This window comes from Pogonomyrmex barbatus, unplaced genomic scaffold (genome assembly GCF_055798465.1).
Source record: "Pogonomyrmex barbatus isolate J1 unplaced genomic scaffold, ASM5579846v1 scaffold14, whole genome shotgun sequence".
In the NCBI taxonomy this organism is placed as follows: Eukaryota; Metazoa; Arthropoda; class Insecta; order Hymenoptera; family Formicidae; genus Pogonomyrmex; species Pogonomyrmex barbatus.
This window is the reverse complement of record NW_028297110.1, coordinates 1683004-1700657: the sequence shown is the minus strand read 5'-3', so window position 1 is coordinate 1700657 and position 17654 is coordinate 1683004. Positions and strand designations below refer to the sequence as shown.

Sequence of the window (17654 nt, the reverse complement as noted above, 5' to 3'; positions counted from 1 at the left end):
ATTTGTATAATAAGGGACTTGCAGACAGGTGCATATGCACGTGATCTTGTGTGGGGGCGGAGAGAGGGGGGGAGGGAGAAGAAGGAGGAGAGGTACGTGTGATCATAAAGAGACGTGCGATTAACGGGCGCTCGCGCGCGATTAGATTGTGGAAAAGTATCATGCGATCAGACGATAGTTGACTATTACATCTATGCTCGTCTACGCGTATCTAACGATCTAATGATCTAGTGAATCTTGGCTGGCGGTTCCCAATTTTCGAAATCGCTCACCGAACAAACGAGGGCATCATTCTATCGCGGTCGTCCGCTCGATGGCGGCCAATTTTCACGATCGTTCTTGTTACGGGGGAACGGAGAGTCGGTAGTTTTCGGCTTCCTGGATTAAAATTCCTTCGAATTGGTAGCTGCCAAGCGTAGCCGCCCAATGTGATTCCCGAAATGATAAAAGTAAGATTCACGTAAAAATAACACATCTAAAAGAAAAAGAAAACCTACCGGATCATTTTATATTAATAAAAATAAATTTTAAAAATAACATTTAATTCACGTTATACAATTAGCGTATATTATATTTTATAAGTAGGTTAAAATTTATTTTGAAAAAGAATTTCTCGCGACTCGCGATTAGAACCAGAGAAGGAGCCCTCTTCTCGTCGCGTCCGCTCGTCCTCGCGGCGAGGAATGTTCTCCTGTCTCAGAGGGGGGGGGGGGGGGGGAAGGAAAGACAGGCTCGTTGTGTATCCCCTTATTATGAGCTCCAATTGACACGCAAAAAGCAGAGATCGTCGTATCGGGAGAGCGTGAAAGGGCGAACGCGTGGCCGAGAGTAATTAGCATCTCGTGGATCATCAGTGGACCCCGTGGTGGGAGATCGACAAGGTGAATTCGCACCACGAACGCCGGTCCCGGCTTGTAATAAGGAGCGCCGCGGCCGATCGTGCTCCTTAATTACCAGCCGCGTCTATGAGTGCACGGGGCGAGAGAGGGAGAGGAGGGGTAGGAGGGGGAGAGAGACCCGGGCTCTGCGGCGGGCGGCTACCCTAATACTCCGGCCATTACGCGATTAGATTGCACTTTGATCCTGCGCCGCGCTACGCGTTTCGACGTCGCCTGCGGTGATCCTCCGGCGTGGATAATGACGAGAGAGACTCCGGATCCTTCTCTTCCTTGGGAGAGGAGGAGGTCTCCTAGCAACCGCGATCTCTCGCACGATCGCCGCCTTCGATGGAAAAAGAGGAGGAGTGTCAATTCTCGTCGCCGTCATCGTCGTCGTCGTCGTCGTTGTGTCTCTTCGATCTCTTCGGCGCTTGAGCGAGAAACTGAGGAAACTACGTTCCTCGAAATTAGCTCCTAATTACGGCGGACTGGGAATTTTTAAGATAAAGTCAGAACGTTTCCATCTCGATGCGGAAATTTTGCGGAGGTGCAACCGTTTTAATCAGTCCGCTAACAGTGAGTTACGAGAGATTCAAGACGTGTATTCCAATCTCTTAATATAAAATATGTTAAGTATAATATAACATTATTGTCTAAATGTTATTATATATAGATAAATATAAATAGTTTCTAATTTGTAAATAATACAAAGAGTTTACGAACTGAATCTCACAAGTTTCACAGATTTTTTTTTTTTTTTTTATTTTCCACTTGATTCCAAATGCTGTTACAAAAGAAGATACGCGCACGGAAAGAACACTTTTGCTGGCAAATCTAAAAGTTTAACCAGATACAGATCTGAAAATAATTTTGTTGGTTTATCAAAATTATTTTGTAAAACACTTAAATTTGACGATAATACTGCAAAAATGTTTGATCTTCTAACAATCAATTTGAATATATAATAATATTGAAAGCCCAGCAAAATCATTTTCAGATCTGTATCTAGCCAAATTTTTAGATTTGCCAGCAAAAGTGTTCTTTCCGTGCATCTTTAAGGTATGAGTTTTTGGGACGTGTTCTGGGAGTCTCGCCGTATATAATATTTTTGCTCGTCGAGACGATTAAAGGTACGTTTATCCAGGTATTAGAAAGCGTACCGGGAACGTACGGGTTAAGCGGGCGATGCGAAATTGCGCGCACCCCCGGAGAGCGCTGCGAAATGTCGGATGAAATGTCGGGGAAAGGGAAATAAGCGGGCGCCGATGAGGAAGAGACGGAAAAGACTCTGGAGACACTGGAGAAACGTGTAGTTCGAGGGGATGAAGCGCGGCGCCAGGGGCAACTGACGCGTCTGATGAGCTTTCTGTTTTCCCCGCTTCCACCTCCTCCCCCCCGCTCTCCGATCCAGTCTCTATCGTCCTCCCTTCGCTTCTTGCTCGTCCTCCTTTCTTACTTAAACCACCCTGCTTTCAACCCTCCAGCGATCACTTTGCACCCTTCGTGCGTCGTCCCGAGCTCTTCCGTTCCATTCTTCTCCACTGTCCAGTTCCATGTTACTCCTTCCCTTTTTCCGTCCCCTTTGCTCCCCCTCGTTTCAAATTTAATTATTACGCACGAATTGCGAATTTGTTATGCCTCGTGTGTTCCTGCATTCAGATTAAGAATCCTAGATATTCTCATCGCGATGAATTATTATATAAATTGTTATAATTGTTATTTGTGTGTGTATTCGATGTATTTTGTGTGTGTGTGTGTGTGTGTGTGTGTGTGTGTGTGTGTGTGTGTGTAATTTTTATATTTTTTATTAATTCACATAAATGACAGAGAGAACAGTCTTGCTGGCAAATCTAAAAATTTCGTCAGATGCAGATCTGAAAATAATTTTATTGGATCAAAATTACTGTGTTTAAGCATGATGAATAATAAATGTGATCTTCTAGCAATCAATTTAAACGATGTACATACGATGTAATAACAAGTTGAACAAAATTATTTTCAGATTTGTATTTGGCAAAATTTTTAGATTTTAGCCAGCGAAAGTGTTCTCTCGCGATGGATTAAGTAAAACACTGACTTCGACATTTGAACAACAGCGGTCATCGAGAGACGGAGGAGAGCGTAATATAATCATTATCATTTAAAGTCCTAACTTGATCGTTATTGCTTAAACGTCCAGGTCTGCGCTAACTCGGGCATTTAAGCGCAGCTTAATACGGATATTTATTACTTTGCCATTTAAATGTTTAACTACGAGCCGAGGGAGCGCGATATTCTCCCAACACCTAGTAGTAGGCGTCGGTGCGCGGGTGCATCCTCCATTAAACTTACTTTACGGTATTAAGGATGCTCCGTCCGAGGCAGGACGTCTCCGAGCCGAGCCAATTTCCTTTCGTCGCCCCGAGGCGCGCGGAATCCACCGTCCCCCTCAGCCCTCCTTCCCCGCGAGCGAGCGACCGTGCTCCCGACGATGATGGAAATGGCATCGGGAGCTACGGAAGGGCTGCAGGATCGAATTAATTAAGACCACTGCGCGCCCGCCCGTGGCGGATTCGTGGAGAGATACTCCTAAATGCGTTTTACGATCGTTGCGTCGTTCCGTGCAATCGATAAGTTAAACACGCGGCGCGCGTCATCTCGGTGAGAGACGCGCGAGAGAAGCGGGACGGATTCGGAGGGGGGGGGGACGAATATCGATTCCAGGTCGCACGGACACCCCCGCGAAATCCCCGTGAAAGAGGTTTTTCCCCCGTTTTTCGATTTTTCGAATCGCGCGGCGATTCGGGTACAAGTTGAATACACCGCGCGTAATTATCGCGCCCCGGATCCCTAAACGTTCGGAATGGATTTACCATCCCGTTATTGTTATGTTGATTTACCGTGGCGGTTCTCGAAAAATGCGCGGGAAATTTTGCGCGGCTCGCTCTAATTAATTTTAACTACTGGTGATATATATCTCGGCGCGCTCGCGATAATCCTCTAAATGCATTCTGTCGTGATAAATTTTGACTAACTGATAACGTACGATCTCGTATTCTTCTTTTCAGCACAGGATATCGGCTCGCCCGATATAAAACCCGGGGGGAATAGCGTGCGCGAGTGCGTCGCGACGTGCGAAATAATCCGGACAATTAATTTGCAATTCGCGAACGTAAGAAGAAACGAGGGTAGGAGGGTGGAAGGGGAGGACAAGTGGACGGGCGCGGAAGAGAGCCGCGATCTCTCGCCTGCACACTTCGCGAGAAGTCCGATCTTTTTAACCCTTCCCTCAACTTCCTCCCCCGCTGTAACCCTTCTTCCCCTCTTTCCCCCTCGCACCGCTCGCGAGCTGCTTTACAGCCCTGTTTAACCACCTGTTACGCCGGGAGACTCGCGTTGAACTTCCGCGCTTTTCTTTTTCGCGAAACACGCGAGCACCGCCCGCAACACCGCCGTCCACAACCCCTCCGCACAACCTCTTCCCCTCTCCCGCTCCACCGTCGTCGTCATCGTCGTCGTCGTTGTCGCCGCCGCAGCCGTCGCGAAATCCAGTGTCTGTCCCTCCCCCCCCCTCCTCCTCCCCAGCTCTCCTCCTGTATCCTTTCAACGCGACGGTGACGGATTCGTCGCGGTCGGGAAATGCCGCGATTAAACGCATCGGATTTCGTGGTATTCGTTCGTCGCGTCTCGTTTCTCGTCACGCTATCGACTTTCCGCGGTCGCGTAACTATTTTTCGAAAGTTCAGAGTTCGCGACCGACGGCAGATTCCGACAGTCGCCAATTACTGTCGATCCGCCGCCGTTGTCGATGACGGGATTCCGTTCCCGTGATCCTTACCTCGCGTTCTCCTGGCTTTTTTTTGTACCCCGCCGGCGGTACATCGAGTATTGATCGTGGTTCGGAGAACGTCTTCGGCGATGACCCTCGTCAACCTCGTCCTCGTCGTTGACCTGAGAAATATACGGAAAAATTAGCATTAGTCTTCGATCCCTCGTCCCTTGGAATAAGACCGAGGAGAGATCTAACTCGGCCAAACTTTCCTTTTCATAAAACTTTCGAATTTTATTTTTGTTACGAATGAAAAATGTTACTCGGATCAATGTTTCCTGCGCAGGGTAAAGAAAAAAAATTGATCACCGCGGAAGTCTTCTCGGGATGCATTCGAAAATGTATTCTTCGACGGAAAGTTGCATTCTACATGACGCGAACGAGAGAGGCGTTTACTAAATATGAAACACACGTGTATCGTATAACTTTAAATTCTCTATCGTTTCTTTATTACTGAAGTCTCGCGAGCGAAAAGAATTCGAGACAACTGACAGCTTCGATTATAAACTCATCTCTTGCATATACATATTCGAAAAATTTAGAGTTAATTGCCAAACAGTTTTATTTGAATTTGTATTCTTATTCGAAAAATTTTAAGGTTTTTTTATCGTTGGATTTTTCAACATCAAGTCGTCGGAATCACGTTGCATCGATATTAATTCGTAAAGCCAAGTCGCGCATTAAGTAAGGATCTTTCCCGTAGGTACATGTCACTCTCGCATTTGTACACGCATGATTGATAGCACCGTGGATCTCGCGTGGATATCGCAAGACGCAATGATTTCGTCGACTGCTCGCAGGCTTGGTCTGGCCTGTGCAAATTTGAGGTGCAGGCTACCGCCTAAAGGGCGCTTCGCTCGCAATATCTGAATTTCAAAGAGAGCCGCGTATTCCGAGGATATTGAAAATCCTCGGGCGAGCAGAGTCGAAGTTGCAGAAATGGCGAAACGACTGTTGCCCGATGCCCGCAAAGAGATAGAGAGAGAAAGAGAGAGAAAGGAGCGACTCGGAAAGGACGAGCGTTACGTAAAAGAGTACGATCGCTCGACCAGCGAGAGGATATCGGAAAGGAAAGTTAGGGGAGAGTCTTTGACGACACTCAAAAGGACATCGCAAAAATCGATGATAATCGTACAATCTAATGATATCAAAACAAAATACAAGTTTTCACAAGTGTTCTATAAAACCTGTAAAAACCTTATATCTCTAATTAAAAGTTACTTTATATATATGGGAATTACATAAGTACATTAAATTAACATAAGTACATAATAATAATAAGTATATTAATTACAAAAGTACATTAAATAATTATATAATAAACATGAAATAAAAAAAATGCGGATTAAGATTATATTGCGAAATGAATTGTATCGAGAAAGTATTTGGAAAAGGTATAGAAAATTATATCATAATTTAGTGAAACATGCGTGTAATGCGAGGCAATTGAAATGAAACTTTTAAGTATAATAATTTTTCGTCTATAATAGTGAAATTCTTTTCAAAATTTTAAAATTTGGAATGTTTGATATCTCATTTCTTGGAAATCGTATAATATTCTCAAAATTTTGGATAATGCAACAATTTTCCTCTTTTTGATTATTTTTCTTAATACTTCAATTTTTAAATTTTTATGAATTGAATTCTTGGAAATCTTGAAAAATTCTTGAAATTTTAGATAATGTAACTTCCTTTCCGATTATGCTCTCTTGATACTTAATTGATTTTTGAGATTTTGTTTTTTTGTAATTTAAAGATTTTTTCATCAATCTCTGATTTTTTAAAATCAAAATTCCTGAAAGATTGGAAAATTCTCAGAATTCTAATTAGATTAACCTCTTTCCTAATTATGTTCTCCTAATAGTTCATTGATTACCAAGACTTTCTGCGATTTAAAATTCCGAATTCTCATAATTACAATTCATGGAATCTTTAGAAAATTTAAAATTTTATTAAATTTGAAGAATTTTGCAAATTAAAAAATTTTTAATTTAATTTTTAATTTAATGTTAGTATATGAATATGGATATATATATTGGATATGATAAGACAAATAATTCGTTCCTGAGAACATTTTGTTATATTTTAAGAAATTATATATAAATGCAAGTGACAATACATATACATATATATAAATCTTTTGCCTATTAACATAGTATTATGATACTATAAATATTTCTAATTTCTTCATATGGTTTCAAATATGGTTAAAATAATATATGGCTTAAAATAAATTGTCTATTTTTTAAAAATACGTTGTTTTTTCTTAATATATTTTAAGTTTTTAAATATAGCGGGTAACTTTATCATATTCGATTTTAATGACACTGGCCAATCAGTAAAAAGCCAAAAGTGACTTCAATTTTGATACAGACATAGTGTATCTTCAAAGAAGTAACCCGTGACTGACAAACGCGTGTATGATATAAAACTGTCCATAACCTTTATGTATTTCCGCATTTCGTACTGTTAAATCTGTATTATTTTATAAAACAATGATAATAGATATTTAATGTTGAATAAAATAGTCAAGAAATATGGCTGGTTTGCGTTTAATACAAACATATTCTTCCGACTCAGACTCAGACAAGCACGATGATAAAGAAGATGATAAAATTGTAAACAAGTACATAAACCACACTATTTATCTCGAATTAATATTTAATTAAAATACACTTATTTGTAAGAGCTCTCATTTAAATTATAACAAAAAACAAACTTAGGAATTATAACATCTAAAATTTTTGTAGTTCTCAATTCCTTTAAATATTTATAGTATAAGAATAAAATATAAACATTGCACATATTTTAGTATATATTTTAAATAAACTGTTACAGATTGGCCTTGCCTGACAGTATCTCATCATGGAAAGGAGTTTCATATCATGAGGAAGTAGTCGATGATCCACTAGGTCATGATGGACGGATACGAAGCTTTAAACATGAGCGTGGTAACTGGGCAACTTTGGTTTATATAAAGTGTAAGTAATATTTTAATTTTAAGTAAGATCGGTATTAATTTACATATTGTGACAACACAAATTAGTGCTTTAATGCTAAGATTAAGCAAAGATTCAAATGATTTTAGATACGGCCAATGATTGTCTTCATACTTGGATAAATTCTATATTAAATGAATTGCCTGTCCAAGGCGATATCATTTCTAGTCTTCATATCAGTCTCAGTCGTACTTTGGTTTTAAAGTTTCATTGGATCGAGTCATTTGTAGAAGGTATAAAACTGTTATGCCGTCAGTTTAATCAGTTTGTCATACAGCTTACAGATATTAAGGTATATTGTAATGAAGAAAAAACTCGTACATTTCTTGGAATTTATTGTCAAGATGAGAATGGAGTGTTAAAATGCCTAACAGAAGCTCTGGATAATTTATTAGCTGGATATCAATTACCATCGTTTTATAAGGTATTATAATAATTACATTCTCTTTTTACTTTCGTTAATGTGAAATAGATTTTTATTAATTATTGAGATTTTTTTGATTTTTTACTGGAGATCAAGAGATATAATTCATCTTATATATATATATATATATATATATATATATTTAATATATTTATCTTGTATAGGATACTTCATATCACATCAGTTTCTTTTGGTGCCTCGGAGACAAGCAAGAATGTTTAAAAGAAATTCTACCATCTCTTACTTGTAGTTTGAATAAATTTTTGGCAGAGAATATGGAAGATGCTTATGTGCATGTCAACGAAATACAATGCAAAATTGGAAATAAATACTACGCATTCGAATTAAAATAACAAATTACAAATGTAATTGTAAATTAAGCTATAAAATCTATTTTCTAAAACTGCACAGTATTATAAAAAAATTCAAATTATATTTAATTGTTCCAAAATAATTTATTGATTTTTGCAAAATAATGTCAATATAAATCAGTATCTTCTGTATAGGAAGAGATAGATTTATGAATAATTCACAAACTGTGATATTTTTCTGGGAATATCAAATGTATTATGAAATATATATTATTTTTTTCTAGAAACATATTTACATGTATATTTTTTTACAAAATAAATTATCTTTCGCAATACGCATATACAAAATATTGTTTTCTGTAGAAAGTCAAATAGGTTTAAAAATTGCTAAATTATGAGGTAATTTCGTTACAGTACCTGCTCCTCGCCACAATTTAATCCAAGAATCACATAAATTAGGCTCTATACTAGCCAGCAGTGTGCAAACCTCGGGACTTTGTATGGCTAATCCAGTTTCGGGATTATCCGTGATATTTTTACAACCACTAACATCGATGTAAGTTAAAGTAGGCTGACGACTCAACAATATGTTTATAGACAATACAGATATATTCGTGTTCCCACTAAGTATTAATTTCAACAACCTAGGCAATTGCGCTAAGATAACTTTTATATCAGAGTCTGTTATATCACAGAACGAAAGTTCTAATGATTCCAAACTCGGTGATAAAGCTATCATATCTAACTCTAAGACGAATCGATTGGAAGACAGACTATTAGATAAATTCAAGTCGAACAATTGCCTACTCAGCACAGAGGTCACCGCGTCGCGATTCAATTTATTCCACGAAATATCGCAGCTCGTCAGATTCGGATTGTCGAGTGGAAGGCAAAAGTCTTCCAACATGCAGTAACGTAAGTTAAGAGTTTGCAAATATTTCAGGGGAGCGATCAGTGTTCGCAGGGTATCACTGCTTTCGGAACTTAATGGATTATAACTCAAATCTAGGACTCTCAACTGAGGAGGTAACGAGTTCACCTGACGTAAACAGGCGAAGTCAATATCACAGCCTTTTAAATAGAGCTCCTGCAGGGATGGAAGGTTCGAGAGACATTGATACAATTCTACTCCCGCCGTTAGCAGTACACTGTCCGACAATTGTAACACTTTGATATTTTTTTCGTATTCTAAAGTTTTTAACAAAGGCACGACTAGTTGCCTGTTAATATTGTCGGATTTTACGCGAAATATAGACGTATTCTCGCAAGATTTTAAGCATTTCAGCGTGATCTCGCAAGGGGTCAAGTTATGAGTGCAACAGATGGTCTTGTATCGCTCGACAATGGCTGGGATTTGCAGTTCGACTATCTCGCATTCCAACTTGCCTCTTTCCATCGCGATTTGTCGAATACTTTCCTTCGTCGCGACACTACCGTTTACAAGTTGCAGCAGCAGCGTAACTGTACAACCGGTTTCATCGTGGAATGCGCGTTCGGTAGTACTCGTAATGTTTGTTAAAAACTCCCTCTCATCTTCGCAGACTGTTACTTTTATGTCGAACATTTTTTCTTTAACAAACATACGTAAACGTACGTGTTCCTTGTCGAGTTGCTTCGAACTCGTTGCGGTGGGCAAAGACGGTTGCAAATATGCCACTGGAGACGGCGTGCGAGACACGCCGGACACGGTGAATCCACTCGAGATCAGGGACGTCTGTCGTTTTCTCCTAGTTCTTTTACGTACTTCAAATAATTCACTCATATCGTCGACAATAGTGTCATCACTATCTTCGCTTAAACTAAAATCGTCGTTACTTCGACGAAACGTGTCGTTCCGTTTCAATCTCTTAGTGACGCCCTCCGTATTCCCGTCAAAAGACTTTCGTTTGGTTATTGCAGTGTAACTGTTTGACGTAGATTTCTTTCTCGTTGTGTCTCCGATGGTTATTGCAGTGTAATTGTTTGACGTAGATTTCTTTCGCGTTGTATCTCCGATATCGTCCTCGAGCCAATCGTCGATAAGAACCTGTTCCTCACCGACTAAAGGCGCAACTTCATCATTGCTGCTTTTAGAAGCAGCAATAACGGTATTGATTTTATTGAAAGATCGCAAGTTCTCTATTGTTCGCTTATAATCCTCCCCGGCAGATATCTTTCGAGCCTCGGACGGCGCGGACTTCTTATCCGGTGACCGACCAAAGTCTTTAAGTCTCTTCCTTTCCTTTTTTATTGGAATAACAGCCGAAAGCTTTTCACACATAGCGTCGTATTCGAGTAAATCTTGGGGACTTATGTCTTCTACGCGACGTCTCCAAGCCTTCAAGCAATCCAACACCGTCTCGCCATCATGAGTCTTGAGCGTAACAGTCGCTCCATGACGCATCAGGAGCTGCATCATCGAAAAGTGTCCGCAGGTTGCGGCATCGTGAAGCGGTGTCACGCCTTTGCAGGATGTGCCGCCTGGATCGTTGACATTCGCATCGTGTTTCAGGAGCAGTTCCGCGATGTCGACGTAGCCGTAATTAGCAGCTTCGTGAAGTGGAGACCAACCGCAGTGATCTCGAACGTTCGTAGAATGACCGGACGACAGAAGCCTCTCGACGGCACTGATATCGCCGTTGATGCACGCCACATGTAACGGCGTCTCGCCCTTCTCGTTCCTCTTGATCGTAGACGTTGCTCTTTTCATTCTTCTCTTTCCAACAGTCCCAACAGTTTTCTTGATACTCTCTTCAGTCTCTAGATCGGACAAATCCTCTAGGCAAATGTCCGCACCAATTCTATCACTTTCCTCGGATGCTGCTTCGCTCTCCGTGTCGCTCGGAATTTCCAATGTTAATTTCGCTTTTCGTTTTGTAGCTTCTGCCTCGTCGAACTGGCCTATACTTTCCAGATAACTGACGAGGTCTTTCGTAACGGATTTTTGCAGCTTAACATTATCGCTTTCGTTTGCCGAGTTCAACGCCAGAGCGTAACATTCCCGAATTTCGGCATCAGCGGCGTTCATCGTTATTAGCAAGTCTGCTAGAAACAGCGCCGATTCACATTTCTCCTGAGAATTCTTGCAAAGTTTCAGCTCCCTCCGCGCGTAAGGCAACGCTTCCTTGCATCGCCCCGCATCCTTGAGCGTTCTTGCTAGACTTACCAAAGAAGCACCTATCTGGTTACCCGTTTCTTCCGCGCAGGTCAGCATGTGTCGATAATACTCCACGCCTCCATTGAAGCATTTCGCAGCGACCGTCGCATCGCCTAGAGTTTCATATAGTTTCTGCTTAGCCTCAACGTCAGTCTCGACGAGAAGATTATTTTCCGCACGGCATATAGTTACAACAATCCTCAGATATTTCTCCACCAAGTGATTAATGTCTTTCGACAATCCACTCCTTGTATACAAGGAAACCAACACCTTGCGCGTTTCGATCCACCGTCCGGTTCGCATGAGCAATTCAGCCTTTGTTATTTCCGCTTCGGCCTTCAGACGTATGTTGTTTATAGTGGCTGCGGTCTCGAGGTAAGTCAACGCTAGTTCGTAATCATTCTGTCGCTCGTATATAGCTGCAAGAGAAATACAGGCACAGTGCAACTCTTCCTGAAAGTTGTTGGATACGCACAGTGTGATTGCCTGCTCGAGCAAATTAATTGCCTGTTGCGTCTCTTTCAATGCCTCCATTGTTGATCCTAGATTGAGCAATACTCTTGATCGCATCAACATCTGTTCTTTAATTTCGATGTTCTTTAACATGTCACACAGCTCCATGCTCCGCACATGACTCATCTTTGCATTTACTAAAGCCTCGTCACGCTTCTTGCCATCCAAGCTCTCGGCCAGACAGAAATAAGTTCTGCCTAAGGTAGCAAATGCGCGCTGCTCTTCCAGCATATTCTTCATGTCCTTGGCACTTTCTAAGTATAAATTTTGATGCATCAAAGCCTGCTCATAATCTCCTAATTTTGCATAAACCTCCCCGATCATTCTATGTGCTATAGCACATCTCAACTTGTCTTGTAGTTCTTCACAGACATTCAACTGCTCCTTATACTCCCGCAAAGCTTCTTTCAACCGTTCGTTTTCGAAGTACATGCCTGCTAGAGTTTCCGTAATTTCGGCCAACTGGTGAAGATTGTTGTCACGCTTGGCACACTGTTTTTTTTTAATGAGTAATTTATCCATGTTGATTCGTCTTTGATAATTTTTAGAATAAACGGTCCTGCAAAGTGTAAGATTAACTTTAAAGATAGAAGAGAACACTTGTCGTGCCTAGTAATCTGTGAAGGTGGCATTTTTTTCACAAATTAAAAAAAAAAAGTTTAAATACAATATGCCACAATTCATTATTAATTTATTGAGTAAATATGCAGCTCTTTCTTTGAATTATTACTTTTGTCCATTCACAGAAAATTAATATCGAAATCAGAGTCTAGGATACAGTTGTCACTTGAAGATCCAATAAGAAAACGTACTTACTCTTTCGATAGGTACAAGCAACGATTTAAAAAGCGAAATAAACACCAAAACGCTAGAAAAAGAATAATAAATTTTTTTAGAGAAATGTGATTCAAGTATACTTCCAACCTAACTTCAAAGCGCGAAGTTTCCCACAAGCTCGCGGTTCTGTCATGTTGACATCGATCAGGCGGGTTGGTGGCGCTCGGCACGTTCCAAAACTCATCCGAAAAAGGACGAAGGATCGCCGCTCGCCGACCGATTGGCTGCGTTCAGAGAAAGCAGCTTTGCAACTGTTGTAAAAATGATTTGATTGGCTTTTGCCATTAGTTCCTCATGGATCTAAATGTACAAAGCAATCATACTAAAGGACTTTTGCAACAATTGCAAATCTGCTTTTTCTGCCGAACGCGGCCATTAACGAACTACGTCTGTATCGCATACCGACTCCGTGCTCGAGAGTAGTGACTTGTAAACAAAACGCCCGCGGAGAGACGCATGCACGCGAAAAGATAGCTGATGAGTCTGACTCGATTTATGAAATAAAAATCTCTCTCGGGAGCGAATAGTTTCCTCGCGACTCGATTGACTTTTCTGTGCCCGGCGTAACTTAGCGTTGCGGTGTCGCTAATCGAGATAAGCGGTAGGTTGCCTGCTAAAGTCTGAGACGACAGAGTAAGGTTTCCGATATTCATTTCTCTATCATGCGATGTTTATTAATTTTAATTTATTTTGCGATGAACATCAATCAAGAGTTCAGACAATGAAGGGAACAAAGAGAGAAACGTGGAGAAAATTAAGAATAGAGAATCAAATGTTAACGTATGGAAATCCACACAATCAAGGAATATTAAAGTGTTTTCTCGATAAATCGAAAGAAATTTTCTATTTCTAGTTCTTAATATTTAATTCTTTTTTTTTTTCATATTTAAGATGTAGACATAAAGGATAAGGAATTATAAATAATTAAGAACAGAACATTATTAATATACATATATTGTTATTATTATAATCTTAATGATGTAACATATGTTATATTATACTTCTATTGGTTGAGCAGGAATTATAATGTATAATTATAATATTAAGTTGTTTATCTGGTCTTTATCTTTTTTTTTATTTTTATGTTTATGATTTTTATTAATATAGATAAGCTTCAATCATAGTTCAACATATTTTTTATCATATATTTTTAATATATTTTTAATTGTTAGAATTAAAAAATGATAAAAGTAAGTTAAATCAAGATCAAAATTAATCTACATTTTGGTAGAACTAGATATGAACAAATGTCAAAATCAGAGTATTTGTTAAAATCTTGTTTAAACAATATTCATATTTTAGAAGATTGAAGTCTTGATAATATTAATAAATTCAGCAATATTTCAGATTGTAACTGGCATATTCTGATGTAGATCGCTTTGTGAAAATGCGATTATAACCTCAAGGATTTCGTTCTCATACTTCCAAACAAGATTCATCATAAATATTGTCGACTACGTGCATAAATTTATAACTATCAAAAATGGATCAGATGCTTCCAAGTCCCGGTTTCAGTATACCTAGTATCGGTACACCTCTGCATCAACCTGAAGAGGATCAACAGATTCTGCCCAATGCTCTGCAACAGCAGCAGCAGTCGCAACCACAACAATACCAACAACTGCAGCAATTACACTCGATGAGTCCCAATATGCAGAGTGGCATGCTGATGATAACGACGCCACAAAAGAATATACACACATATGCTCCGACTCCGACGTTTGCGACACCACAGAGTCTTATGCAGCCGCAAACGCCGGTAATTCAATGCTGAATTTAATATCACAGTGCTAAATTCTAAGCTAGTTATAGCTTAGAATTTAGCTAGTTATATTCAAAATGTTAATAGTTAAAAGGGTTAGTAGTGAATGTTGAAACTTGCAATTGAGAAAAATGAGCTCTAAAAATTTTTAAGAAATATATAACTAATGTTTTAACTACAATGCTGGTAGAATGTACTGTCTGAATATTTTATATTTTGCATTAATGCATTTATTCATTATTTTAACTCTGTGCCTTTCTTTTATCTTGTAGCAAAATATGATGTCTCCTATAGTGCCGCAAAACAATCAAATAGCGCCTCCGTCGATAGGTCCTGCAACTCCAGGACCAATGACGCCAATGACTCCAGCCTCTGCGGATCCTGGAATACTACCACAGTTACAGTAAGTTTGCAAAGAAATTTGTTATAATATTACGTTTACTTTTGTTCCTTCACGCAATGTACTTTTGCTTTATTTCAGGAACATTGTATCTACTGTTAACTTAAATTGTAAACTGGATTTGAAAAAAATTGCACTTCATGCTAGAAATGCAGAGTATAATCCAAAAAGGTTCGCAGCTGTTATCATGCGAATAAGAGAGCCAAGAACTACTGCATTGATATTCAGTAGTGGTAAAATGGTCTGTACCGGTGCTAAGAGTGAGGGGGACTCGCGTCTTGCTGCCAGAAAGTACGCAAGAATTATTCAGAAATTGGGTTTTCCCGTAAGTATTATCAATCTATCGGTTGTTTCAAAATGCATTATTTTTCTCAAAACAAATTTTAAAAAATATATTTGTAGTTTATAGAAAAAATATTTTTATTAATTAAAATTAATTTTATTATTTAGGCAAAGTTCCTAGATTTTAAAATACAAAATATGGTCGGCAGCTGTGATGTTAAGTTTCCAATTAGATTAGAGGGGTTAGTGCTCTCTCATGGACAATTCTCATCATATGAACCAGAGCTGTTTCCAGGTTTAATCTATAGGATGGTCAAGCCTCGAATTGTATTACTCATATTTGTTTCAGGAAAAGTAGTATTGACAGGTGAGTATCCATATTTATTATTGTGCAGTTATATTAAAATACATACATGTCGCAAAATTTTAATGACGTAATCTAAGTCATAATTTTTTACAATTTTCAAACAATATTGTAATAAATATTCAAACCCACGAGATATTAGAAATTAAATTTTTACTTGAATATTTATTACATATTTATGTGTCACCAGGTGCAAAAGTTCGGAAGGAAATTTATGAAGCTTTTGATAACATCTATCCAATACTGAAGAGTTTTAAAAAACAGTGATTTGATAGTATGTTTTTTTTTATAACGCAAATTTGTTTTTAACCAACCCCATTTTCGATTGATCACAGTCATTATTTTGTATAAAATTATGTAGATAACCAAATTATTTGCTATATTTGTTGTTATTGTTAGATTATACAGTTTTGATTAATAGAATATACAGGTTGTTCCAAAATCACTGGGTATCTTTTTCATTGAAACTTTTCTAGTCTGAAATCAATATTAATGAAAATGTAGTTCATGAGTAATGAATTATACAGTCAAAATAAATATTTCTGTTAAGTAAATTTCAGAAATAGGATAAGGGAAAAGAGATAAGAAGGGGGAAGGGAAGAATAAGAGAAATATTCTTCTATTTAGTTGTAAGTTTTTTTTAAAATAAATTTTTTCACGAATTTCTTATAAAAATAAGAAAAATATTAGATTATTAGAAATAAAATAAATTCATCAATATTAAAGAGAGACAGACCATCTTCAAATTGAGTAAAAAAGTAATTAAAAGGATATCCAGTGATCTTTTAATGCATAATGAATTACCATAATAACTAATTGGAAACTAATTGGAAATTTATAGATAAATAACATAATTTATAAAATACTTATTTCATCTCATTAAAAAAAATTTTTTTCGATATGTAAAAAGAATACAAAGATATAACTTGTGTATCTTTGTGTAACAATGATTTTTTTCTTTCTGTATATGCCATACCAATTGGCGATGACAAAAAAGATTTTAGAAGTACATAGAAAAATTACTTATACAATATGACAATGAATGCTATGAACATAATACAAACCAAAAATCTTTAAACCTTCCCTTTTTGCCTTCCGTAAAGATAATAATAATGCATATAATTTTGTATTTAATATAGTATTTTCTAGTGATATAGTGCCTCGATTAAGATTAAACGGGTATTCAATATGTATGCTTTATCAATCTTAATTTTTAGCAGAGATTTAATTCATATTTTTCAATTTCCTTAAATCGTCCATTACGTAGACAGTTTGACAAAATCTATATCTGCTGAAAGTTAATTCTGTTGAGATCATAATATATTGTAGGAAAATTATCATAGTAATATCAATCTAAGCATAAATTATTTTGTATAATCGACTGCCGCTTATTAAAATTAATTGAATATATATATATATATAAAATCTAAATGACATGTTCCATGAATACCTTCAATATTTTTCTGATCGAAATAATTTTTTTATTATAAAATTTTATCTATTCCTTATATCAGAAAGTTCCTGAAAAGTTATGGTAGAATTGTATAATAGCGAAGATTATAGAATTAAATTTGGAATAATGGAATTTAAATTCTTAAAAAAAGGAAAAAATGCATTTTTTAGCTATTATTGAATACTTGTCGATTATACTTATTAGAGGCTTAATATTTTTATAAGTCCATTTTGAATAAGATTCCAATGTACATATAGTATAAGAGAAAAATTCATTAATTTTTCAATATAATTAATTTATATAATTACTTATATTAAATGATGTATTTGTTGCACCTAGCATATTTGGTTGTAATAAAGTTATGTATAATAAAAATATTTAACTTATTCGTTTTTGATAGATGCAGTTCGACAGACAAAGCAAAAACATATCTAAACACATAAATTATTATCTATGTATACACATGCACGATACACACAATTGTAGA

The 17654-nt window shown here is 37.7% G+C and overlaps 3 protein-coding genes and 1 long non-coding RNA gene across 6 annotated transcripts in view; 2 read left to right on the top strand and 2 right to left on the bottom strand.

The window, feature by feature from the left end:
* LOC105428368 (U6 snRNA phosphodiesterase 1) overlaps window positions 1-8768 on the top strand; it is a 171792-nt gene extending 163024 nt beyond the window's left edge. Inside the window, exons 1-4 of one of the 3 annotated variants that reach the window (XM_011640653.3) lie at window positions 7071-7312; window positions 7525-7667; window positions 7775-8109; window positions 8274-8768. In XM_011640653.3, the coding sequence (XP_011638955.2) occupies window positions 7224-7312; window positions 7525-7667; window positions 7775-8109; window positions 8274-8462 (756 nt within the window). In that variant the 5' untranslated portion in view covers window positions 7071-7223 and the 3' untranslated portion in view covers window positions 8463-8768. Of the gene's footprint in view, window positions 1-7070; window positions 7313-7524; window positions 7668-7774; window positions 8110-8273 lie in introns of those variants that run through there. The other 2 variants (XM_011640654.3, XM_089072969.1) reach the window with 2 other exon arrangements.
* LOC148937367 (uncharacterized) lies at window positions 1245-13235 on the bottom strand. Its single transcript, XR_016138385.1, has 3 exons — window positions 12994-13235; window positions 4696-4808; window positions 1245-2527 (listed from the first exon to the last, which is right to left on the bottom strand). It is a non-coding gene; the product is annotated as an uncharacterized LOC148937367 (long non-coding RNA).
* On the bottom strand, window positions 8654-13035 carry LOC105428369 (tonsoku-like protein). Its single transcript, XM_011640655.2, has 2 exons — window positions 12886-13035; window positions 8654-12628 (listed from the first exon to the last, which is right to left on the bottom strand). Exon 2 carries the CDS (start codon window positions 12589-12591, stop codon window positions 8788-8790), a length of 3804 nt encoding a protein of 1267 aa, XP_011638957.2. The 5' UTR covers window positions 12592-12628; window positions 12886-13035; the 3' UTR covers window positions 8654-8787.
* A 31-nt stretch (window positions 13236-13266) lies between the features above and the next one.
* Window positions 13267-17542, top strand: Tbp (TATA binding protein). Its single transcript, XM_011640651.2, has 6 exons — window positions 13267-13507; window positions 14254-14665; window positions 14941-15071; window positions 15150-15393; window positions 15519-15717; window positions 15905-17542. Exons 2-6 carry the CDS (start codon window positions 14390-14392, stop codon window positions 15979-15981), a joined length of 927 nt encoding a protein of 308 aa, XP_011638953.1. The 5' UTR covers window positions 13267-13507; window positions 14254-14389; the 3' UTR covers window positions 15982-17542.
* The last annotated feature ends 112 nt before the right edge of the window (window positions 17543-17654 follow it).

Coding starts and splice junctions, on each gene's coding strand:
- Tbp (XM_011640651.2), top strand. CDS start 14,390: ATGGATCAGATGCTTCCAAGTCCCGGTTTCAGTATACCTAGTATCGGT. Junction 14,666..14,940: donor TTATGCAGCCGCAAACGCCG/GTAATTCAATGC, acceptor TTTATCTTGTAG/CAAAATATGATGTCTCCTAT. Junction 15,072..15,149: donor GGAATACTACCACAGTTACA/GTAAGTTTGCAA, acceptor GCTTTATTTCAG/GAACATTGTATCTACTGTTA.
- LOC105428369 (XM_011640655.2), bottom strand. CDS start 12,591: ATGGATAAATTACTCATTAAAAAAAAACAGTGTGCCAAGCGTGACAAC.